Genomic DNA, 27,632 nt, shown 5'->3' on the forward strand with positions numbered 1-27,632 from the left:
TTACATGGAACCTACTTTTGAGGCTTAATGCAATGATTTCAAGAAAGAAGATGGTTATTCTCCTAGCTATTCTCACGCTAATCTTTCTGAACTCAAGATTTTTTGTGAATGTATTTATGACTTTGGTGGTTTTGATCGTCAATTTAAGGTTTATGCATGTTAGGAAACTTTGATTACTGATTGAATATTGAATTAACACATTGTATTCTTTAATCTCCATCGAAACTGGCAGTTAGATCGGTACGATTTTGATTTTCCTCAAATACTTATTGCGAACAACTCTTATTTCTTCCGTTTTTCTTTAATTTATTTCATATCCTTTCAAAAAGGTTTGTGCGACCTAGAAAGGTCAGCAATTCTGCTAAACTCAATTGTCTCTTAATGGATGTATTATCAATTTTCAAATATGACTTCTTCTATAACAATCATTCAAGATTTCACACTTAATTGATTCAGGAATACAACTAAAGGATATGATTTGGAATGATCGGCTTCTCAAAATTCTTTATTTAGAACTTGAAGCGACTGATTGTGAGAAGACTTCCAAACTGGACGTTGGTGATTGATTGTTGGTAATATCATTTTGTTTTCAAATTAACCATTATCAATGTAATCTGGAGGAGATATTTTTTTACCAAAAATAATTCATTTTTATTAAGTTTGAATTTGAAACTCACCACCCATGTAGTGAAATCAATATTAATAAGCCTTGAAATTGGTGATGGCTTGGTTTTTATGGTCAATGTTCTTTGGTTTTGTAAAGGTAAACTACACATACAAACTGTTTGTTTAAGTGTGTGTGTGTGTGTGTGTGAAATATTTGCATTTGTTGTTTCTTGTAACACCCAAAATCAGAAAGGCCAAGAAAGGAAAGAAAACCCTAAGTCAAAGGGTCAACTCGTCGAGTCCATGGGTGAACTCGGCGAGTTGGAGCGGGACCCGTGTCGGGGTTTAAGTGACCAACTCGGCGAGTCAGGTCTGGGTTGGAAAACCCTAAATCTGGGACTTTGTGCACTATTTAAGCGTCTTATTCTCTCCATTAGGGTTCCTTGGAGCCTCTCTCATCCAGAAACTAAAACCCTCAGCCTCCATTGTTGCATATTCAAGTCTTTTGCCATTTTTGGGTGATTTGAAGGAGAAGGAAGGAAGGAATCTTTGGGGCTTCAAGGATTGGATTTAGATCCAGAGTTTGGGTCACCTTTCAGAGTTATTGAAGGTATCAAGTCGTTATTCTCACCCTTCTTCATCTAGTTTTCCCTTTGTTATGAGATTTGGGGCTTTTATGCCATGTCCTTGAACCATTTCGAGTTGGAGCCCAAATCTGAAGTTGCTACTTCAGATCTAAGTGTATTTTGGCCTAGAGAGTCATAAAGTATCAGTCTTGGGGGTGTAGGTGATGCATGGTTGTCTTAAACCCGAGTTTGGAGTGTTTTGGGCCTAGATCTCCTTAGCTACACGTAAAGTTTGCACCTTTACGTGAGGGATGGACTTTGGGAGTATGGATCTATGATTGGGAGCCCCTGCATGGCTCGAAAAGCCACTGAATGGATTAAGAACTGGAGCGACTCGGCGAGTCACATGGGTGGACTCGGCGAGTTGGATGAAGATAGGCAGGAACTCGACGAGTTGGAAGAACAACTCGGCGAGTCTGTTGAAGATGGTCTTGGACTCGGCGAGTCTGTTCTTGGACTCGGCGAGTCAAGTCGCAAAACCCCAAACCCTTCGAGTTAAGACTCGGATCAGTGAGTTGAGTGGGGACTCAGTGAGTTGGACAGGACAGAACTCGGAAATCGGTAGACTCGGCGAGTCAGGGGTTGACTCGGCGAGTCGAGTCGTGAATGAAAGGATTCTGAGCGCATGGACTCGGCGAGTCAGTAGGCAGACTCGGCGAGTAGGGTTGACCTGGAAGGTTGAATTTGACCAGGACTTTGACTTTGACCAGAGTAGACTTAGTTGACTTTCGGAGGACAGTTAGACTAAGTGTTATATTGATATTGGTAGCTCGGGGAGCTAGTGGAGCAGCAGTTCAGAGAGAGTGGACAGATAGCAGCCAGAGGGTTATCAGCAGCTTCAGCAACTTGAGGTGAGTTTCCCTTTGTGTGGATGGGTCTACGACCACAATGTCGGCCCATGTAGTTATGAGTAGGAAGACCCGGGGGTTAGCCCTAGGCACTGTTTGCTAGTATGATATTTGGGACCAAGGTCCATTGATAGCGGGCGGGAGCCTAGGAATGGTTTGCATGATAGAGTATACTTGTTGTCTGTGTGATACTTGTATGAGCCTGGTAGGGAGGTGAGTACGGGCGAGGTCCCGTATCTCACCAACAGCAGAGTGTGGACGGGGTTCCATATCTCATTAGTAGCAGAGCAGGGGCGAGGCCCAAGTTAGGAAAAGAGTGAGTGTGGGCTAGGCCCGTATCTCACTATCAGTAAGAGTGCGGACGGGGTTCCACGACTCATCAGTAGCGGGACAAGGGCGAGGCCCAAGATAGGCGAGGCCTTGGAATAGGATTCAGTAATATATGTTCAGTTATGTGTTGTGATATCTTTATGTGTTAGTATATGTTAGCGGGCGGGGCCCAGAGATAAGCAGGGCCTAAAAGAAACAGATCTGTATCCGAGCGGGGCTCGAAGCCAGGCGGGGCCTGTTGTAGCGGGTGAGGCCCGAGGTAGTGGGCGAGGCCCGAAGTAGCGGGCGTGGCCCAGTATTTGCAGTATGTGATTATTCAGGGTATGTGGTAGGTTGGGGAACTCACTAAGCTTCGTGCTTACGGTTTTCAGTTTTGGTTTCAGGTACTTCCGGTAGCGGAAGGAAGAGCTCGGGGTGATCGCATGACACACACCATAGATTAGACAGCTTGGGAATGTTTTACTCTGATAATGAAAATATGTTTTGAAATTAATACTCTGACTATGTTATGGATTGATAAATGTGTTTTAAGTAATGTTTTATCAAAGAAATTTTTAGCCTTGAAAATTGGGACGTTACATTTCTCTTTTGCAATCCTTGGCTATAATATATTTTACTTATTGTTCTTGTGTTATTCTTTATTTTAATTAATTAATGCTTATATTCTTGGACCAGGTTTGTGTGTGATTCCAATTATCCTATTTAGGTTAGTAACATATCCGTACTTGTGAATTCGTGGATTTAATTTATATTGTCTTTTGCTCCTAAATTAATAGATGACAATGATGATTTTCCAACGTATCTACAATTTAAGATTGTCGGTTGAGAAAAGGTATTCTAGGAATTGCGAATTCACCCTACCATGGAGTTGAAGAAGAGATTCTTTGAGGTGAAACTGTGGCTACTAATAGTGATTTTAACTAGAATTTTTTTTGGAAGTGGGATTCTTTATTGAACAACTAAAAGAATGTGGAATGCTATAAATTGTAAATTCTTTCCATTTTGCTTTATAATGTGATTCTTATATGTTTTTTTACACTTTTTGTGAAGGCCAAAAACGAGATTGTTATTGTAAGATATTGTAGTTGTTGGTGAATGTGTGTTTACCACAATGCTCAAACAGTTTTCTCAAACTAGAAAAAATATGCCAAAATACCACATACACCCTCTGTAAGTCAATACCAATCAATAAGAAATAAAAAAAAAAGATCTTTATGAAATATGTCATTTTAATTGAATGACAGCAACATACTTTAACTTATTTGAACATAATAACATTCTACTTTCACTCCTTTTTGTCACATTTTACTTTTATTTCTCCTTTGTTGGGATTATCCGTTGGAAAATTCACCAATTATAAATTATACAAATTAGCAACTACTTTTAAAAAATAATAATTTATAATTTGGTTTCAGGTGTTTTTTTGAAAATCAAGTACAAGAGATGAAATACATTGTTCTCTTTAATGAAAAAAAGGAGCAGCTTCCGGTAATATTTTTTTGGGTGTGTTTTTATCATTGAAGTTGGTTTGCATGTAAACCCCCCCCCCCCCCTTTCAACTTACATTTTTCATTTTTTTTGACATTTTTTTCCAATATGTTAAAATGTAGCACCAAATGAAAGAAATAGCAATGTAAATTCATTTTTTGTGTCTGCATATGTGTGTGATCAGATCTCTATGTGTGTGAGAGACCTTATCTTTATGTGCATGTGAACTGATTTGGGCAAGTATTATGAAGGTGTTTCATCTTATAATTTTTGACATGAACATTAATGTTATATTTTTTCGTATACGATGGCCTCATAACAAACTAATAATGAAATGCTTCACAATTTTCATATTTTAGGATATTTTTTTTGTAAAAACATAAGCTTATTATGGTTAACCAACATTTATAATTAACCAAAAACAACTATATATTTCAATTCCAAACCGAAACAAAAAACTTTTGTAAGTTGCATCACCTACCTTTCCTTAACACACGTAATACATTGTTCATCGGAAAATAATACATTTTTCGTCAGAATATATTGTGTCTTATTTTTAATATGACATGTTTCTTAAAAAAAACTAAATGTTGAATTGAAACTAATCATTGTTCTCCGGACTAATCGTCTCTAGAAACTAATTTATGAAAAAACTATTCACACCCGTCGTTTGGCGCGAATCCGATTACGTTTCGCGATGATAATCAATAAAGCTTAAAGACAAACAATTCCAAATATAGGAGTTTATCTTCCAGAACCGGTTTTCTCGCACGGCCAATTTTATGTGGCATTATCCAGAAGGATATTACGTGCAAATATGAAAGTATTTGTGATCACTGATGAACAATTAAACGGTAGTGAAGTCTGCAATGTAAGTGTGGTATATAAACAAGTATTGCATGATTAATAATGCACAATCAATCATGTTTTCATGTGCATTTGTAAAGAATCTCAACTTTTCATGCATTTTTAATTCTTATTGATTTCACTAGGATGACTCTTATTAATAATTGTTTATATGTAGTAAGCTATTTGCATAAAAGAACTAATCGTCTCTATAAACTTATTTGTAAAAACAATATGCACACCCGACGCTTGGCGCGGGTAAACGGCTAGTATATATATATATATATATATATATATATATATATATATATATATATATATATAAACATCTATTTATAATGTATGCATTTGTATTCAAACACGTTTTTATAAAAGAAACTAGGCGAATGCCTGTGCGTTGCGCAGAAACACCGGTATACTTGAAATCTTTACAAATATATGTTTTTTCTAAATACAACAATAACGTTGTTGTTAAATTTGATATAATAACTCGTATACTAAATTGATATAATATATTGATTATTTTGAATTACATGATAATATATACATTTATTATAACTGCATAATCTCAATCGTTTGAATGATTTCTATCTGCGAGTTACGCATAAATAAAATTAAATATAACATATGGTTTAATGTTATTTATAGTTGTTGTTATTGTTAATTAATTTTTAAAAAATTATTTGCTTAAAGTTTTAATTTCTATCATTATAATTATTTAAAACATCAAACACTGTTTTTTGATTTTAAAGATAACAATATAATCATTTATATAGAGTTATTTTTAACTATTGTTATTGTAAGTTATTTTAAGCTACTTATTTGAAAACTTTTAACGATTATAAAAATATACTTAGGAAATATTTTAGTTAAATTGATATTACAATTTAGTTTTTGCATTTTACTTTAACTATTCATAAAATATTCTTTGGGTTTTTTAAGTGTAAATGAAATTTATATTTGAGTTTACACTGTAATGTTATATTTAAATTAACAATTTAAGTATTTTGTCCAAACTGTTCAAAAGTTGTAGCTTTAAACTGATAATGGTTTACATACAACAACATATTAAATCTAATAAATTAAGTATTAATATGTTAGAAGTTAAAGACATAATTTTATAAGTATAAGTAAATATACTATTTTAATATTGAAATTTAGTTTATTTATGATTACACTTTAGGTTTAATATTTATTTAACTTTATTAACCAACTTATAATCATTATTAGAAAGACACTACAATTTATCACTTTTAACTATTTACAAAATATTATTTAGGTTGTATAAGTTAAACTAAAATTTATATTTAAGTTGACCATGTAATGTTATATTTAAAATAATAATTTAAGTATTTTATATAAATTGTTCAAAAGTTGTAGCTTTAAAATGATAATGGTAAACATTCAACAATATATTAAAACCAATAAATTATGTATAATATGTTAAAAGTTTAAAAACATAACTTTATAAGTAGAAGTAAAGATATTCTTTTAATATTGAAATTTAGTTTATATATGATTACACTTTAGGTTTGATATTTATTTAACCTTATTAACCAACTTATACTCATTATTAGAAATAAAATGAAAAGTCATGGGAGTTTCAAATGAATGTCGTGAAAGGAAAAATATTTCCTTTATAATATTAACTAGTAAGGTTGCATGGATCGGAAGGATTAATGTTAGTGATGGAAAATTACAAAACATACTATTATAAGTTTCATAAGAATTTTCATGAAACTTATTCAGCTTTATAGACCATTTTTTGACAACGAAAGGCATTCTCATAAAATCACAAATTCATCAAAAAAAATTTACAAAATCAATTTACCATGAAAAAATATCTCAAAAATATAATTTACTCTTGTTGTTTATTGCAGATTGACTCCTTGCTAAGAAATCATCCCAACTGAGTTGCCTCGGTTCGTTCTTTTCTTCAACAGTGAACTCAAAGTTTGGTTCCCTCCCACATATGAAAGCAGCTTTGCAAGAAACAAATATAAACAAATCGAATGTAAAAATGACAAAATTGCCCTTAACGATTGCTAAAATCAATGATTACCTGTCATACAAGCGAGCAGGGGCAGATGTTTATTAGGGTGAGAAGTAGTCCATATACTTTAATTTTATACAAGCGAATGTAAAAACAGCCCCCCCCCCCTTGATTTTTTGGTTAGAAGTAGGTACTATACATTAATTTAATACATATTAGGCCCAAAAATATAAAATTTTGGTTGTGGCCGCCCCTGCTCACCGATTTTTATACATATTATATTTTTGCCCCCCCCCCCAATCAATTGTTGAAGCTCCGCCCCTGCAAGCGAGCAGCTTCTTCTTGGGAGCTGACTGTGCCTAAATGGATTTGTTCCTTCATGAACTCCACCAAAAACATAAATGTCAAAATCATCAGAAAAAATTCCTTTTGCGTCTGTTTCAGATCATGTAAAGTGTTAAACTTCTTATATAATGCTTAAAAGATTCAATTTATACATAAGACTTTGTAAAAAAATTAAAAAAAAAAAAAAAAACTTGTCTGTAACAAAGATTGCTTTGACATTATGTCTTCATAAGCCTTGGTCAAAAGAGTACCGGAAATAAAGAGATTGGAGAATTTTAATATAATTAACAGATAATAAGATAGTGATGAAAATGCATGAATCACATTATGGTCAAAAGCCATGACAGTATTCTCATGTATCAACAAATCACCTATCATGTGGATAAGTTTAGCCATAGAAAATGCTTTCTGGAAACTTGATTGCACATACTCGTCTACTTTTCCCAGATTATCCTATGTTTGTATATATTTGTCTCTCTATTTAATCTACCAATGGAATTGCAATAGAAAAGAATGATCAAAATTATCATATTACTTGCGATTAAGGATATAAGAAGCATAACTTAAACATTAAAATTGAAAAAAAAAATCAGTTATATGTTTCTAAAAGCTGCAAACAACCTCTAAAATGAAATTTTGAATACAGAGAGCAATCAATGTTCCTAAATTTCTCTCTACAAATAATAAAACCTAATAAAATGAAGAGAAAATACTTACCAGATTCTCGATCAAACTGACACCATGGTTTGGCACGAAATTCAAGATTTGCAACTCCAATCCTACAAAAATGAAAATATATGAGTAAAAACATATAAACTTGACACAACCAGAATGCATATTCTATAAACAAATTTGGTTATCTATAACTTGCATACAAATGATTCATGAAGTATAGAGACCTTCATATGAGAATAATTAGTCATCTACACAAGAATCATAAAGTCAATAAATGTGTTAATTTGACGAAATCATGAACTGAATAAACCAACCCGCGTGTTTTAATGATTCGGAAATTTTAAAATTCAAGATTGTAAAAAGCGTAATTTCAAAAGAAAAATGAAGATGAAAATCAAGCTCTTGAAATCACTAAATTGTCACCTCTTTATCCATTCTTTTCAACAAAGAGTTGGTTTAATTAGGGAGAAGGTGGAAGAAGGGTACCAATAAGAGAAACATCATATAAAAGCAAATCAAAATTATTAACTTGGTTGTAGCAAACCCTCCATCGATATCGACTGATATATTCAGTTTACGTACCTGCAATTTGAAATTAGAAGAATAATTGAGCCTAAAACCCTCCAATAGCAAGTCACATGATAAAAAAGTTCCAATCAACTGCCTTTTTCTTTGCCTTAAAATCATACCCAAATCCGATCATTCTTAATTGGCAATCCTTGCAATCATGTTCTTGGGCATGACAGAGGAACATTAGTTGGCCCAGATATTTATCCCACGGTGAAGAAGGCGTGTGACCAAACCACCAACATCGATTAATCCCAATTTTGAAAACAAAAAACCATCAAATTAGAAAATTCCAACCCAAATAACACCTAAAACTGATTTCTTAGATATAACCTGCAATTTAAGTGGGAATAATCTTTTAGACCAACTTTTTATACACAATTTGCAAGAAATAGCAATTCATATAATCCACTGTGTAATTAGCCTAAGATCTCATAGGTTTGTTAATAAAATCTTATGCCTTGAAAGTTGAAACCCACATACTGCCTTTCTTAATCTTCACTTCTATTTGAACCACCGACGTGGTGAAGATGATCGAAGGAGGTCTTAATGTCGACCCCTTCCTTCAACTCAATGATTAAAATTAGGGGTAGAAATCGTACAAATCCAAGATAGAGAGTAAGGTTTAGAGAATGAAATCGAAAAACAAACCTATTTCAAGAGACACAACTGACTGAGTTAATAATATAACCGGTGGAACATAACTGTGACAACCCGAAATTTCTATCTTGTAAAGTCATTCAATTCAATCAAAAGTCAGACTTGTTTCTGCTATCTTTTAGCATTATTAAGAGTCTGTTTGACTGTTCTAAGCCCTAGTACATTCAAGGATTGGGTGTTAGGAAGTATCTACTAGAGTTCATTGTGCATCATTCAAGCCGGAAAACTCCACCACATGGAGTTTACGGCCGTAAACTAGAGCTTCCGGCCGTAAGCTCTTGTTTGGCCGTGAACTAGCCTCCTAAGTATGATTTTACTTCATTTTTCTTCACTTCTCACATCTTCAAGTCAAGAACACTCAATTCTCTCTCAAGTATCATCAAGAACACTTCCAATTCTCGTCAAATTTGTAAGTGATTCTTTCATTTATAAGTTGATATCCTTCTTGATCTAGTAAAACCCCATGATTTCATCCGTGAATTCATCTCTTTTAGGTTAGATCTTCAAGAACACCAAGAACACACACTAGTTCTTTGGGCCGTGAACACCCCTTTTAGCTTCCAAATCGTAAGTATCCTTTCCATATACTTGATATTCATTAGAAGCTCATGTTTAGCATACAAGAAACAACCATTTTAGCAAGAACATCAAGAGTTTACGGCCGTAAACCCTTGCATGGCCGTAAACCCTTCTCATGATCTCCCTTGGCGGTGAACATCTTTGGTCGTGAACATCTTTGGCCGTAAACATCTTTGGCCGTAAACATCATGGATCGTAAACACCTTTGGCCGTAAACACTTAAAGTGTGGCCGTGAACTCCCTTAACCCAATCATATGTGATTGATACACTCCATTGTGAGTGATTCCTAGTTCCTAGGGATGTTTCCAATACATGATCAGTTGTTATATACACTAATTATATATATATATATATATATATATATATATATGTCATTATATGCTTATTAGGATATGTTTGTGCTCGGGACTTCACTTGATACTTAGCATTCTATATCGATCTTACATTCGAAGCACTCACTACAGGTGAGTTCATACCCCTAACTTATCTTTTAAATGATTTTATGATGGGGGGGGGGAATACAAGTAGAAAACATTATAGTTATTGTATCAATCACATGTGATTAATAACTATAAAACAAGTAGATTTATTATGCCTCAAAACTGTGTTATCAAACAAACTATTTCAAAACATTTTATAAACTGACATCAAGTCATCTATAACCATTCAAATGGTTAAAACTCTTTCATATGATAAACTCTTTATCAAACTCTTTTAAACTTATATATTGTCAAAATCATGTCTATATAGATATAGTTATATAAATAAGGTTGAAAGGGCTTAGGACTGATAACTCGCTTTATTTCTTGTTCCTTGTTTGGTTGTGGACTTAGAGTATCGGTTGTTTGTCCGAGTGTCGTTTGAATCTTAGTTATATATTATGTATATGTGTATAGATATAAAAGTTCTTCCATCAGTTCAATACCTTTGGGTAGCAAAGGTGTACAAACATGATCAGTCATTCAAACAACATTACTAGTAAACTATAATAGGTATAGTTTAGAGGATTACTACTCACTATTTCTAGAACAATGAAACATACAAGAGACAGTTCATACATGAGTCAGTTCAAACATACTATAACGAGAAACAGAAAGAACATACTATACACTAGAACAGAGAGAACATACTATACACTAGAACAGAGAGAACATACTATACACTAGAACAGAGAGAACAAACTATACACTAGAACAGAGAGAACAAACTACAAAAATACAAGAACACTATAACATTAATGTGAGCCACTACTTCATGGCACGGCAATGTACTGATGTGTCACGTTTTGTAACCAGAGTCTCCTGGAGGGAGAGCGTGAATTTGTGTATAGATCTATACGGGATTGACCATCCTACACTTTGCTGCTAGATACAGTGGGACCTGCAGGTCTACGGGTGACGAATGTCATACCATTTCGACGTCTTTGATTGTCGTGTTTTACTAGTCAATCAAGTATGGTTATAATCTCATCACATTTTACCTTAATTAAATAATTGGTTTAAGGTAGTTAGTACATCTGTAGTCACTATATACAATACTATTGTACATCGTCATTTTCCCATTACATTCATATTGTGATCTTCTCACATAAACGGTAATGTAAATTATTTTCTGGTAATAATAGTCATTCTTGGGAAAAACACTCACTTTTACAAAAGAACAAACATACAGAACAGTCGGGTCTTGGTAGAAGACTACTTTAGTAGAAAATATAGGATTTTCTAGGAAGTATACAAACATTTACAACAAACACTTACAAACATTTACATCAAACATTTACAAACTCTTTCATCAAACTTATACAAACATTTGACACTAAAATACTTATGAACTCACCAGCTTAAATGCTGATCTACGCTTTCAAAATAACTTGTATTCTCAGGTCACCAGTAGACAGGTACTGATGACCAGGTTCTGAGAAGACAGAGCATATTCAAGACTCGTCTTTTATTTTGATATATATACTTTTGGTGTCTTACAAATACATTCATAACACACTTGTATTAAATTATATTATTAATGCAATGAATGATGTTGTTGCTTGTTTTACTATTGTGAATTGTTATGATACTGAACATGACGTCCTCCGCCCCCGAACGTTTCCGCCGTTCTGGTTTGGGGGTGTGACAATAACACAGAAAAGAAAGTCGATTGAGGGTTTGAAGCTTTAGAGGATAGCAAGCACGTGAAGTTCTTGAGCCTTCAGATCCTTAAAGCGACCTTGTCGGCGAATTTTCTTCTGGTTTCAATCCGTCTTCGCCATGGACCACCTTTCAGAGCAACGGAATAGAAGCGAGGGTAAGGATCCAGTGAGTTTAGGTTTGCAAAGAACGGAAAACTGAGGGTGAAGGATCTTTTGTAAGGGGAGATTATAGAGCGGGTAGGTTCCTAATTAAGGGGGACGGTGTTGCAGTGTTTTGTAACCGGTGGCGATCACACGTAGCAATTGATTTCAGATGAGTCGATGATTAACCTACAACTAACCTGATGAACAGTACCCAGGCTAAGGTATTGTTCATAAGAATGTTATGCTTTTATTATATATGTTAATAATAATAGTAATAATAATGATGAAAAGTTTCTCATTGCTTGATCAAAGGTTAAATGCATGCAAAACTTTCTCATTATTTGTAGTACAATGGACCACACAACAACCACCACAATGCACATGGAGTGGTGTGCACGATGGTTGTGGGTATGCATGGTGGCCATGAAAGGGTGGTGGATATGTATACAAGATGGTCTAAGATATCCAACTTTCAGTTTTATTATTTTAACAGATTATTGTTGTCGAAAAAATGATCAATCACCCAAACGGAAAAGACAATAAGTTTTTTTTAGTTAAATGTTTTCAAGTAGCTTAGTACTTATAAGAATTGACAAAAAAAAATTTTGATTTAAGATAAATATTTATTTTTAATCATGTTAATTTAATAATTTAAATATATTAAATTTCTTTACTTTTTTTAGTTTTAAAATCAAGTATTCAACTTCCAATATGATAGATCTAATTTATCGATTATATATGGTGTTAAACTAAAAAAAATCCAAATATTTGTAAAACATAAGTTATTTTTTATCAATATAATATAACTATAAAATATAGAATAAAATATCATATATTTAAATATCATTTTTTATATAACTAGAAAATGCTTCTTCCCGTTTCGCAGGGGACGTAGGCCTGAAGTCTACTTATGCCTGCTTTGTAGGTGTAATCTATAAATTTTCTATTAGACAGAGACCATTTTGCTAATGTTTTTAAAAACATGGACCAAAGAATAAACTATTTTAAAAAATTGACCATTTTTGTAATAAAAAAAATGTGTAATGACCTTTTCTGTAAGTTACAAGGTGAGATTTTGTAATTTATTTTCTATACATGGACCAAACTTGCCAACATACGAAAGTATTATGATCAAAGTCTAAATCCAAACGTAAAAAAAATGCACAATGACATTTTCTATAAAAAAAAATGCAGAATCACATTTACAACTACAATGACATCTTTTATAATTTATTTTCTACATAAAGACCAAATCTGTCAACATACAAAACTATTATGGGGAAAGTCTAAAACTAAAAAATATGTTATTCATAACGAAAATATTGTGGTCAAAGTCTAAAACCCTAACGTAAAAAAAAATACACAGAGACATTTTCTATAAATTACAAAGACAATTTTTATAATTTATTTTTCACACATTGACCAAACATGTCACCAAATGGCTCCTAACCTAGCATTATCAGATGTTGCCATCATTCCTTGAGGTTGAGCATTCAAGTCTCATCGTAGACATATACGAAATTAAAGAGTAGTTTAAGAATAAATTAGATTTGTCGTTAAAAAAAAATCAAACCTGTCAATATATGAAATTCTTATAGCCAAAGTCTAAAACCCAACAATATACTATTCATAGATCAATTGCTTTTTACTATATATAATAATAACCAAATATTGTCCAAAATTATTAGTTTATAACTAAATTAATATTAATGACAATTAAAAAAGCAAAAATTATATTTAACAAATATTTACATATAATTAAAAGTTTAGTTACTTAGTTGTACTCGGAAAAGTGAACTAAAAATAACTAAACTAATAGTTTTAAATCAGTTAATTTTAATAATAGTTAAAAATAACATTTAATAAGCGCTTACATTGTTTTATTCACGCACAATCTATACGTTTAGGGAATTGAGATTATTTAGTTCGAGATAAATATTTATCTTGAACCATGAGAATTTAACTTCTTTTATGGTGAATTACACTAATATAATTTGAGATAATGGTAATGTTTATATGAGATCATCATATTTTGGGAGATATGGGGACACAATCATAGTCAATCATTTTGGAGATAAAAAAAATATATTTTTAAAATGCAAAATAAATGAAAATTTTTGATTTTTTTTAAATATTATTTTCGTCATTTATATTATCAAAAATAAATAAAAATAAAAATGCCGTTTTTTTCAAAATATATGTGATATATTCTAAATTAATATTATACTGTAAATATTCAAATCGAATTTTTATAATGTTAGAATATTCTACTAGAATATTAAACTATTAATATTTAAAAAATTCTAATAGAATATTAGAATATTCTAACAAATCTAACAATTCTAGTTGAATATTAGAATATTTTAACATATCTATCAATTTTAGTAGAATATTAAAACATTCTAACATTCTAAAACTTCGATTTGATTATTTACAGTGTAATATTTTATTAGAATATTTCACGTATATTTCAAAAAAACAATAATTTTTTTTGGGATAAATTAAATAACGAAAATAATATTTTAAAAAAAGAATTTTCGGATTTTTCCTTTTATTTTGCATTTTACAATTTTTATTTTTACATTTTTTGATCTCCAAGGTGAGTAACTAAGATCGCGTCCTCATATCTCATAAAATTTACATGGTTTCAAATAAACCTATATATATATATATATATATATATATATATATATATATATATATATATATATATATATATATATATATAACACAAACGTTCACATACTTTGTAACACTTTCATACGATAAACATTTATAAAAAAAATTAATGGAGACAACCATACTTGCTAGTCTTAAACAGTGGCAAAGTTTTGCGAGCTATAAGTCTGTTACACGTAATATAACAAACCATTTCATTTTAGTAAGTGCGCTTATCAAAAACTTAATTTTGTTAGGCTAGTCGGTATTAGTACCAACAGAATGGAGGAGGTTGAGGGGGGCACCTCCTCCACGTCATGGTCATTCCAGTTAACATCACCCCGCCTAAACGTTGCATTAAATGGTGTGGAAATGGCAACGTGAAGGAATGCATGATGAAGGAATAATGTTACGATGGATATATAACTTTTAATGCAAAAGGTTCAACTTGACATAAAAATTAAAGTGGTGTGGTGGAGTGGTAGATATTTCCTAATAATTATAGAATGGTATGGAGATGACATAAAATGTGATATGACAAACAAAATGACATGAAATGTATGACTCATACTCATCAACCTTAGGACCATATAAAATTCAATTACAATCTCTTTAAAAGTCATCTAATATGCTTAGAATGACTATCATAGTACCTTTAATTAATTTTATTTTTTGTTTAAAAAATATATAATGAATGTTTTGGCAAATTGTGGATGTTAGGGTAATCTATGTATATTTTGACACACGAGTTCAACTCAAAACCCATGGGTAAGAATTTTTCAGTTATTGTATATATGTTCATCACATAAGTTGATGTTTTTTTACTAGGATTGGTATTATACGATCATAAAATATAATTATCGATAATATGAACAATCATTTAAGTATGTAAATAAACATTAATGTGAATCATACTATAATTAATACCATATATACCCGAGGTTGGTGGTTAAATCTTATTTCATATTGTCATATGGTGTCATGTTAAATATTTTTTTAAATCACAAGCTGCCATAAAATATTTGTTTTTTCATATATAACTTCATAAGCTGCCGCAATAGATGACTAATAATATATTCTCTATGGCAAACAAAAAAGTTATAAGTTCAAGTAATATATTGTAACAACAAATAATGCATGGCCTATAGTGAGATCACGTTATATACGTTTTCATATGGAACGCATGTCCTTTTAATCTCTTATTGGTTCTATTAAAGCTAGTTCAATAACCCATCAAAACACAACCCAAATGGAAAAAGATGTCAATGTGGTTCGATATTGCAAAATTGTTGCCCAAAACCCGACCCTCTTAATTATATGAAAAACATTATATATTTTAAAATAATAATAATAATAATAATAATAATAATAATAACTTCAAAAAACATGTAATTTATATAATCAAATATCTATATATGAAAGTTTTTGTTTGTACATACTATACAACCATTTCGTAAGCCAAAAGAAATTCATGACATAAATCAACAACACATTCATATGGAAGTAGGAGAATATGCGGCAGAATCAAATTTTTCATCAGAGGATGGAGCTTCTGCCATAGAGATCAAACCATCTACACAAGAAACGGGACCCGAGGCTGCTCCAGAACTTAGAAGTTGACTCATTGCACGACGAGGCATCTTCCTATGAACTTCACACAGGTTTTCGAGAAACACACCTGTAAATAATTAAGATCAATTAATAAGCTAATTCCTTGAGAAAAGTTTATGTAAAGGGAATTCAAAGACTTACCTTCTCCAATGGCCAAGTTGTGATATAGATCAACAATGTTGGCGCAGTTATCATAGCATGAACGTGAGCAAAGCCTGGCAATGAAACGAGGCTCAAGGAGGGAGTCAGAGGAGATTCCTACAGATTTCCTGTCAACTCCACATGCATTCGTGCACTCATCACTCTCGATCCAGTTGTTCATGTTCTTGACAACGATCTCTGAGGTCTTGCACTGGTATTCCATGTTTTCGTTGTGATTTATGTAATTCTCCAATATGCATCGTTTTCCTGAAGAAGCGATAGAGAAGGTGCACAATCCAACAGGTAATTCCTCGCAGATGATTTCACCTAATGAAAAGAAGATTCCATTAAGAAACGATTTGGAAATGATTGTCAGAAATAAATTAAGATGATAGTGGTTTTACCTAGAGCTCCCTGGAGAAGGAGTGGCGATAAAAGGAAGAGAATGATCAACGCCATTTAATTTATCTTTTCTTCTTATTTTTCCTTCGAAGAAAGTATTGAAAGTGTATGTGTTTGAATGACTTGATGAGTTATTGTAGGCTATAATATATACATGTACACATTGCAAAAAGATAACGGAGTCTTCTTGAGCTGATTTAGTGGTAAAAGAAACCCAAACATACAATTAATGGTTGATCCTTTTCATATTTACAAATACATTCAAACAGTAAATTAACGAGTAAAACGACAATGGAGACGTCTTTAAAGTTGATACGTAAATTGTTCTATTAAAGAGGTTGAATTATTATGTAATATAGTTTTTCTAATGATGCTTTTTGTATATTCATTATTTATAAAATTCAACAAATGAAAAAAAAAATACTTGTTGCTCAACCCCGACATTTTGATATTATTTATCCAATCTAATCTATTTTGTCACCTCAAAAGTATAATGCATGTGTTTTCATTTTTTTCGTGTTTATAACTTACTAATATATGTTAAACTAATTTCTAACTTGTTAATAACTTAATATCATAAAAAAAAAATTACGATAATTATCTATTTAGAATATTTCAGTAGCATGCATTTTTTTTATAACCACGTACCCATTATTCAACTATTTAATCTATATTTGTTTGTATCCTGTGATACTTTGTAGTCCACTACAAGAATAACAACGTTTAGAGACGACATCTATCCAGACGACATATGTCGTGGGCAAAAGTCGAGCTATACCGACGACGTGTCGTCGGGACAGCGTTTTCAAACATTGACCATATGTCTTTGATCAGAAAAGCTATGTCGACGACAAGTCGTCTGCATAGACTCAGCGGGAAGTGGCAAAAATATTAGCGGTATATCGAATATGTATGCCGACGACATGTCGTCAGGACGAGTAATTAAAAAAATATGTTCGATTTAATTATATTCCTTGTCGCAGAAAATCAAGACGTCATCGTTTTCGTCAACCTATGCCAACGACATGTGGTCGGTATAGGGTGTTTAAAAATTAATTTCGATTATTTTTTATCTGTGTTGCAGAAATGGAAGACGATGTCGTTTCGTCACCCTATGCCGACGACATGTCGTCTGAAAAAGGTGGGACCGATCCGCGTGAAAACCCTTTTTTAATTTTATTTTATTTTTTAATGACGTAAAGTGGAACGACGGCGTTTTCGTTTACCTATACCGATGACTTGTCGTCGGTATAGGGTTTCCCTGTAACAAAACAGGCATTCAGCGTTCATTTTGCAGTCGCCTGCAATTCCTTTTCCCTCTCAACCTTCGGTGACGCAGGGCGGTTTCCGGCCATTCCACTTCATCGGCGAGCTAAGTGTAAGGTTCTTAGTCCTTGATTTCTTCTTAATTTGTAATAGCTTGAGTTTTTACTCCGATTTTGGGAGATTTATTTCTGGTTGTTAGGGCCCTAAATCACAGTCTTCATCACCGCCGGTCGGCAACAACGTTCACCGCCGCCGTAGAAAACGATTTTCGGTGATTGAGCTATCTTTACCACCGATTTTGAGGTAAGTTTTTTGATTTTTTTCCTGCTTAAGACCACAGTTACGTGAACGCAGTTTATGATTTTTTTTTTTTCTTTTTTTTCTCTATTCAATACACCATGATATATACTTTTTCAGATTTTTTTTGGTTGATTGCTTATATATATATATATATATATATATATATATATATATATATATATATATATATATATATATGCATTTTGAGGTATGAAAGTGTATTTTGGCATGACAATGAAAATGAAGTTAGGCATGATTTGTTTATGCTCATTGTGGTGTATTGGCATGAAAATGAAATTAAGAATGATGTTTGATTTTGTATTTAGATGTATACATTTGTATGAAATTGAAATTTGATGTCTAAAATGTAAGGTGCTATAAGGTATGATTGTATGAAATTGGATGAAAATTGGGATTGTATGTTTGATTTTGATTTTGTATTTAGATGTCACTACAAATAAAATGACATTTAGTAGCACAGAAAAAGTGTCATTAAAAACCAAAAAAGTGCCACTAAAGCCTCCTAGACAATCAGCGGCACAAAAAAAATGCAACTAGAAGCGCTGTCACTAAAGGCCTTTAGTGGCACTTTTTGACCTTATTGGGTTTTAGTTGCACTATTTTTATGCCACTATTTAACTTCCAAAATAAATATTGTTTTTATGATTTCATAAACATTTTGTAACAAAAAATATTTTAATAAATTAGGTCCGATTTTTTTTTAATTTTAATGATATTATAAAATAATAATAAGATAACTAAGATAATAAATGAAAACATAATATCATTACATCATTTTAAACTTGTCTAAGAACAATATTCTCAATATATTTAAAATACAAGCGTTTTCTCAAAACTTTAATAAGTCTAAATGTTGTGCTAGTACTTAAACCATAATACTATAAAACTTGATATGTGTTGGGGAAGAAACATGAAACTTGATTGACCTCGAACTTTGTATAATTGCTCCTCTTGTTTATCAAACTTCTGATTTTACCTATCATATTAACCATAATACATCATATAAAAGAATATAGAAATATCACCGATAAACATAACATAAAAAGAAGTGTAGATCTTTTACATGAAATAGAAACAAGACATGCAAATACTAAAAGCCAAAAAAAATGAAACCATTATCTCCGATTCATAATTTAATAATAACAAATCGTTCACATACAAAAAATTTCCTCATTTTTGTAATTTTTTTTTATTTGATGTAGATGAAATTCTTAGTTTGGTGTTCTCTTTTGAACTTGTTATTTTTGCACTTTTACAGTATAGCTAAAAATACTTGTAATTTATGTCCTTGCAACATCTATGCTTCAAGCTCATCGAACGAACATGCAAATTATATATAAAAAAACTAAAAACAATTAAAACAATATTCATGGAGTGAAATTTGATGGCAAAAAAATACAAACCTTTGCCATCATTTTTAGCAAAAGCCTCTGCAGATTTCCTGTTTTGCCCTCCCACTGCCATCCGATATTCAAACATATGAAAATCAAATAAAACAAAAGAAATAGAAAGAAATACATAATTACCCCTCCTTACAACAAGTTGTCATACGATCAACATAACCACAACATTCGAGGATGAGTATAAATTCATAAATCGTTAATTTCTTTACATGAATTAGTATTCTAACTAAGAATATACATACATCAGGTGAGCAACATAAAAAGTAAATAAAATAAAGCATAACCAACATAAATTCAAACAAGTTCCACTACAAAAAAATCAACATCATTTCAAACATGTCCCATTAACAAAGAGTGCATCATTGAACTATTTAAACCTTTAATAATCAACAAAATTGGAACATTCCAAGCTTATATGTTTGTCAACTGGTATTAGAGCACCTACTAGACAGTCTCTTAGGATATTAGATTTTTTGAATAATAAGTTAACTAAGGGAAGCATATGTGGTATCGGAACCTAAATCTATAAGAACTATTGAAATCATATGACATATAACTTCAGAAGCTCAATAAGAAGTAATCAGGAAGCAGTTGATTTATAATCATATGACATATAACCTCAGAAGCTCGACACAACTACAATGACATATAATCAAGTTGATTGATTCCCACAACAAACAAGTAACTCAAATACGTTGCTTCATTCTCGTATGTAGGATCCAATTTTCAAAAAGAATACTCAAAATTGAACAGTAATTTGCTTCATAGAACTTGGAAGCACATCCCAAAAGCTGAAAGATTGAATGGTGCTACCTAATCTACAACATAAATCCTACATTAAAAAATAATGTAAGAAGCTAGAACTTAAATTCAGAATAAAAGGAGTATCTTATGGAATTATAGGGGATAAAACTTGAAACAAGATGCTAGTACCTTGTTATCAGAGGCGTAAACGAGAGTTGAAATAAGAAGCTAGTAACTTAAATCACGAGATCTCTACATAAAATCAAAATTGGAAGCATAGTAACAGACCCATATTCGCTTGTTTGGTTTCAATGAAACTAGAATAATCGAACAGATGACGGTCGATAGACGGGAAACTGATTGAACAATCGAACGACAACTTGGTTTTAGGCGGATGGATTGACAGACGCAGATTAGAGTGGACAACTTGGTTCAGTCGAACTAGAACAGTGGGGAGAAGCTGGATGCAGGGGAAGAGATGATAAACAATTGAACAAATGAAGTAGAATCGTGTATGATTATTGATTGTACTTGTGTTCTTTCTCTTAAGGCTTAGACTACCCCTAGCTCAATAGGAAAGGGGAGGCGTCATTTAGGGTTTAACAATTTGGAAAATGGGAAAAGCGGGAAATGAAAAAAAAAACGGAGGGAGGGAAAGGAGGTAAACGAAATTTTGGAAAAAAAATAGTATATTTGAAAAAGAAAAATAGAAAGATATGAGCATTAAATATTAAGTGTGTATATATCTGTATGTGATTTTCTTTGGAGTGTGTATACATCTATATTGTATGTCTAAAATGAAATGAAAATTGGAGTTGAATGTATTGTATACATGTATGATTATGTGATATTTAGGTATTTTAGTTTAATAGTTTGAGTGTATATAAGATGAAGTGATAAAGTTCTTAATTGATAAGTTATAGTTTTTGTATTTGGATGCTATTGTTTGTATTGTAAAGTGCTTAATATGGTTTCAAAGTGCTTAATTTTGTTAGTGACTTAATGTTGGTCATTACAACTTTAGAAAAATTAGGTTATTAATAGCAACGTACTTTTAGTATGTAACATCCCGAAAATACAGTCTAAAAATTTCGTTTTAAATCATTAATAAAACCATAATTATCTTTCATCATAAGTCGTGTATCTCAAGATCATCATAACATCTGTCAAATATATCAGAAGCTCATATAAATTATCAGAGTAAACTCCTAGGATAAGAAAATTGTGGTGTGTGCCATGCGATCATCCCGAGCCCTTCTCTTTGCTAGCTATAGAACCTGAAACCAAAACTGAAACTGTAAGCATGAAGCTTAGTGAGCTCCCCCAAACTACCACGTACCATACACATATCATATCACACATAAAACAACTATAGGACACCGCCCAGCTGCATCGGGACGAACCCGGCATCGGACTCCTGTCAGGCATCGGGCTCACCCCGGCATCCGACCACATCGGGGATCGGGCTCACCCTGGCATCGGGCTTACCCCGGCACATACACAGCATAGCATACATCATAAACACATAACATCATCACATAACCTGCATCGGGCTTGCCCGGCATCGGACCGAAGCCCGGAACGCATAACATATAACATACATACTAGCATACATCGGGCTTGCCCCGGAACACATAACACGTAACATATAAACTAACATACATCGGGCTTGCCCCGGAACACATAACACATAGCATAACATAACATACATCGGGCTTGCCCCGGCATCGGCCCGAAGCCCGGAACACATAACACATAACATAGAACATGCATGAATCACAAAGACATCACACATACATAACTACTTCTCAGGACCACCCCGGCATCGGACTGAAGTCCGGAACTACTAACATCTAAACGGGTCGGCATTGTGGCCTTAGACCCGTTCCTACTGGAGAGAAACTCACCTCGCACTACTGAAATCTAGCTGATACACTTCTGACTGCTACTGGAAATTCCCTGGCTGCTGATCCTTCGGCTCTCCAAACTATCAATACCAAAATAACACCTAGATCGTATCAGCAATCCTTCTTAGGGTAAAATGACCATTTCACCCCCTAGTCCAACATGGTCCATCTCTAAGGCCCAAAACCATAATATAAAAAGGCCCAACACTAGGTAGGCTTTCCAAGCCCACTAGTGGCCCACTAATGGCCCAATTTGCTAAATTGGGCCCAACTCCTCAAATGGGCTTTCCCACCCAAGCCCAAACTAGTCATTGGACCCTTAACTGACTCCTGGTGGCCCCTCACGGCCCAACATCTGCCAAGCCCAAGGAATGGCCCAAACCGAGGCCCAAAAACGTAAAGTCCATATATGGTGAGTACGCTGGGTGTACTCCTATGTACGCTAAGCGTACAAGCTAAATGGTGCGTACGCTGGGCGTACCTGCATGTACGCTCAACGTACTCCCATGTTAAGCCACTTTCCCATTAAGTGCTTAATACCTTAATCCAGAAGCTACAATCACAGATCCAAATCCTTTTCAACGTCTTAATCCATAAAGTCACTGACTTGGTGACTTTGTATGACCTTATTAAACCCAAACTCCAAAATAACATTTCATTCTCATAGAAATTCTCTTAACTAATGCATGAACCCAATAAGACATTCAAGATGGCAACTTTCTGCCTTAAGGAGTCATTTTTAACTGAGAGTGGCAACTCTAAGTCTAGAAATCGGGTTTTAACCATAAAGTTCTTTACTTGGGATCAAAAAGGACATTAAACCACACTATACTAGATCTAAGCATTCTTGAGGAAAGTTATGAACTTTATACCTCCAAAGAGTCCCAAATGATGATGTTATCCCAGATCTATGAGCTCAAGCTACCCAAAGTCCTTCTTTGCCACTTCTCCTTTCTTCTTCTAAGCTTAAAAACCACCAAGATGAGCTTCCCAAGGTCAAGATTACACAAGAATGAGGGGATGAGGCGTTCTAGGGTTTTTCTGAGTTTGGGGAGGCTGATAAGGAGGCTAGGGTTTTAGTCATAATGTTCTTTATATAGTGCTTGACCCTAAAATTAGGGTTTAGTACCACTGAGCGTACGTTGGGCGTACGTCTCCAGCACCCACGACCATTTACCATTTCTACGCTGGGCGTACTCACCCGCTTGCCACCTTTGCATGCATGGTCCTTTCTTGCCATCTTTCTCCATCAAGGGCCAATATTGCCAATAACTTCAAAGTGCTATAACTCCTTCAGTCTAAATCCATTTCCGACGAACTTTATATCAACGAAAAGGTGGCGAGAAGCCCTACGCTCCTATCTCCATACTCGAGCCTTAAAACCTTTCGAATAAAACCCGAGACCCACAAAAGACCGAATCGCTTATACCCTGGGCCTCCGAGACCACCACCGAAGTACCTTTCAAAACGGGGTGTTACATAGTAATTTTAAATTAATTATAAAATAAAGTTGAATTAATTTAAAAAAATCAATAAAAAGAAAATATTAAATTAATTGTAAAATAAAATTAAATTAGTTTTAAAATCAAATTAATATTAATTTTAAAATAAAATCAAAATAATTATAAAATCAAATTAAATTAGTTTTAAAATCAAATTAATATTAATATTAAAATAAAATCAAATTAATTATAAAATCAAATTAAATTAATTTAAAAAAAAAAACTAATAACAAAAAAGAAAATATTAAATTAATTATAAAATCAAATTAAGTTAATTTTAAAATAAATTTAAATTAATTATTAAGTCAAATTAATATTAATATTAAAATAAAATAAAACTAATTATAATATCAAATCAAATTAATTTAAAAAAATTAGGATCATCCAAGTATCGGTGTTAATGAGATAGATGTGGTGAATGACACTCGATCAAGCAATGCGCAAAAGGTAAAGAAAGTAGGTCCAAACTTCCATTTACGAGTTCTCACGGAAGTAGAACATATGCAGACAGACGACTTGATGAGGTAATTAAATTTAGTTGTATTATATAAAATTTTTATTAACTCTTATATAAATATATTAATTGTTTTTGGCTTATTATAGAGAGAAAAAGGACAAGACCCGCAACATATAAATGGTTGGAGACAGATGCGATTTAAAGAAAGTCGGGGTTGGTGTACACCGCAAGCAGAAGTAGTTTGGGTAAGTAATAAACAAAGTTAATAAGTTATTTGATAAATATGTTATTATTATTATTATAATTAGTTTAAGGTATATTATTATTATTTTAGTGTATAAATTTAGTTATTTGTTTTAATTAATCTATTTTTATTGTTCTCTTTATTTTAGGAAAACATTCAACGAGAGAAGATATTGATGCAATCCGAGCTCGGGGAGAACGAAAAGTTAAATGAAGAACAGTGTCTCGCTCGTTCCCTCGGTGAGAGACGCGGGCATTTCGCGGAGTTGGAAGGAAACCAAGCACCAACAATAATTTATTAACAAATTAACATACCAAACGTTCCAAAGCTTCTACATCTCAATCTTCAGATAATCCCCAAGTTTAATCATAACACTTTCGCGTCTGTCATTCCTAACTTCCAACCACAATTTCAGTTTAATCCCAATATGTTTTCACAAAATAACCCTGAAACAACCAATGACCTCGAGGAGGAGGAGGAGAATGATGGGAAAATACCTGGTATAGACATTATTTGGGGTTGAATTCCAAAATATAGACACAAAAAATTGAATTTTCGGGTATAGACATGGATTCCACGGAGGTAGCTCTGCGGAGCTCCGCGGAATGGCAAAATCGTAAATAAATGAGGAAATTCAAAAAAAAAAAACTCAAGATTCATTCCGCGGAGCTACAGTGGATTCCGCGGAGCTCCGCGGAGGTAGCTCCGAGGAATGGTTCTTCAGAAAAAAAAAATCACCTCCAATAATTCTTTTATGTAAAGATCTCCAATTAAAAGACCAATTTTTTTCCACCTCACATTCAATCCAAACATTGTCAAGAAAAATTCATACTATCATAATCTTTTCTTGAAAATAATTAGTTGGGGAATGAATATAAACCCCGAAGAATCGATTTAAAAAAAAAATTGAAGATCCATTACTCAGAGCTACCTCCGCGGAATGAGTTCATTCCTCGGAGGTAGCTCCGCAGAATGGATCTTGAGTTTTTTTTTTAATTCCCTCATTTATTTACGATTTTGCCATTCCCCAGAGCTAAAGTGGATTCCGCGGAGCTACCTCCGCGGAATCCATGTCTATACCCGGAAATTCAATTTTTTGTGTCTATATTTTGAAATTCAACCCCAAATAATGTCTATACCCAGTATTTTCCCGAAAATGATGATGAGGATGAGGATGAGGAGGAGGAGAACTAGAATGATAATGAGAACAATGTTTGTTAAAAAACTTGTTTTTTTTTTTTGTTATTTTGTTATGTGGTAGAATTTGAACTTAAATTTTAATGGTATATTATGTTTTTAAGTGTTTGATATTATTCTGCAAATATCCTGTTTGGATTTATTTTAAAAAACGGATTTAGTATATAGAACAAAAACTGTGAAAAATATCAAAAAATAAAAAAAGGTTATACCGACAACATGTCGTCGGTATAGCCTTTTAACTGTAAAAACCATTTTACCAATCCAGACGATAAGCCGTCGGGACTATTAGAATGGAAGTTGGCTGCACCTACTTTTGCCGACGGCAAGTCGTCGGTATTGCTTAGCCTTTTCCCGATGACAAGTCGTCTGTATTGCCCAGCTTTTCCAGACGACAAGTCGTCGGTATAGGGTCCAAATAAAACTTTTTCTTATTTCCTCGAAAATCAATCATGACGACCATTTAACGACAATATGTCGTCTGGATTGGTAACTTTATACCAACGACACTTGTCCCAACGACATTTTCGACTTTTACCGACGGAGCTATGCCGACGACTTTTTATAGACGAAATTTCGTTTGTATATCATTTACCGACGACATGTTGTCGGTACAGTGTCCAGAATCGTCGTCTGCATAGGACTCGATCCTTGTAGTGGTCGTGATACTTGAACCCTCAACTTTTGGTTGAGATACACATATCTATCAACTCCCGATACCCGTAGGCTAAACCATTTGGTTCAATAATATGCTCTTAATGTTGTCATCGATAATTTTGGATGATTGGAATTTACATGATTACCAAGTGGGATTTTAAGTTATGCTCGGAGGTGGATCACACATAGCACGACTAGTTTGATTCCAAACATGATCACGAATATTGGAGTCAAGGGAAACGGCCAAAAACCCAAATAGGTTTTCAAACTACGAGTATAATGGAAAAGTTGGACATGAGTGGAAAAATCTAAATTGATATTGAGTTTAGATTATGTCATTTGAAATCAAAAGGTGGAGTTAGCTCGTTGGTCCAGAATAATTAAATCTTATGCAAAAATGTTTCCCGGCAACTATAAACTGTCATTCGTGATGATCATTACTGGTATATATACATATGACGTCCCAGATTTTCTACATGTGCATATGAGCTTGCAAACCCTACAAAGTAGTGTTTGACTTGGCAATGATGTCCATCATATAATACTTCGCTCTCTAATTGTGATTCATTTTGTTACCAAAGCCATATCTTCTGGAACATAAATATTTTCAATGCAACTTTTGTACTATAAATGATCTTTTTGTCCCATCCATGATGTCAATAGTCTAAACCTCATTTATACCATCATTTGTTTTCTTATAGTACTTAACTTAATGCAATTATTATCAGAGCATCCACAATTCATTGGTCTTTATAGAGTTTAATGAATTGTTGCATCATCCATGGACTTTACTTTTTAACAACCACAACCCATTAAACAAATATTCAATCATAATCACCATTTAATTATCTCTATTGAATCCTTATTGAACAGTTGAATGATCATTCAACTCCACTTCATGTCATCACCCACACTCCATTAAGTACTCATTCAATCCTAGTTATCCTCTTATTCAACTCCTATACAACTTGAATTGTAGATACCCTCACAGATTGTAAAATATAACCTGTAATCATTTGTCACTCTTAGTCAAAAACAAAAATTCGTAGGTTGTGCATGGATATAGTATTTCTCTCATTTGATTGGCAGACCATATTCCATTTCATCAATGGATTGTGATAATATTCAACTTATTATCTTCTAAATCAATCATATCAAAGCAATCCTTTTTATTTTTATCATGTAGACCATCCTTTTCAACCTTGTTTGCACAATGATCACATTCATCTCCCGACATTTGGGAGTCACATAATAGGTTCATAAAATTATGA

The 27,632-nt window shown here is 33.0% G+C and overlaps 1 protein-coding gene across 1 annotated transcript; it reads right to left on the reverse strand.

Moving 5' to 3' along the window:
• Positions 1 to 15,972: 15,972 nt before the first annotated feature.
• LOC145141238 (uncharacterized) lies at positions 15,973 to 16,770 on the reverse strand. Its single transcript, XM_079074544.1, has 3 exons — positions 16,666 to 16,770; positions 16,262 to 16,588; positions 15,973 to 16,187 (listed from the first exon to the last, which is right to left on the reverse strand). Exons 1-3 carry the CDS (start codon positions 16,718 to 16,720, stop codon positions 16,003 to 16,005), a joined length of 567 nt encoding a protein of 188 aa, XP_078930670.1. The 5' UTR covers positions 16,721 to 16,770; the 3' UTR covers positions 15,973 to 16,002.
• Positions 16,771 to 27,632: the final 10,862 nt, after the last annotated feature.

This window comes from Lactuca virosa, chromosome 9, assembly GCF_052849685.1.
Source record: "Lactuca virosa cultivar CGN04683 chromosome 9, Lactuca_virosa_CGN04683_v6, whole genome shotgun sequence".
Taxonomy (NCBI): domain Eukaryota; kingdom Viridiplantae; phylum Streptophyta; class Magnoliopsida; order Asterales; family Asteraceae; genus Lactuca; species Lactuca virosa.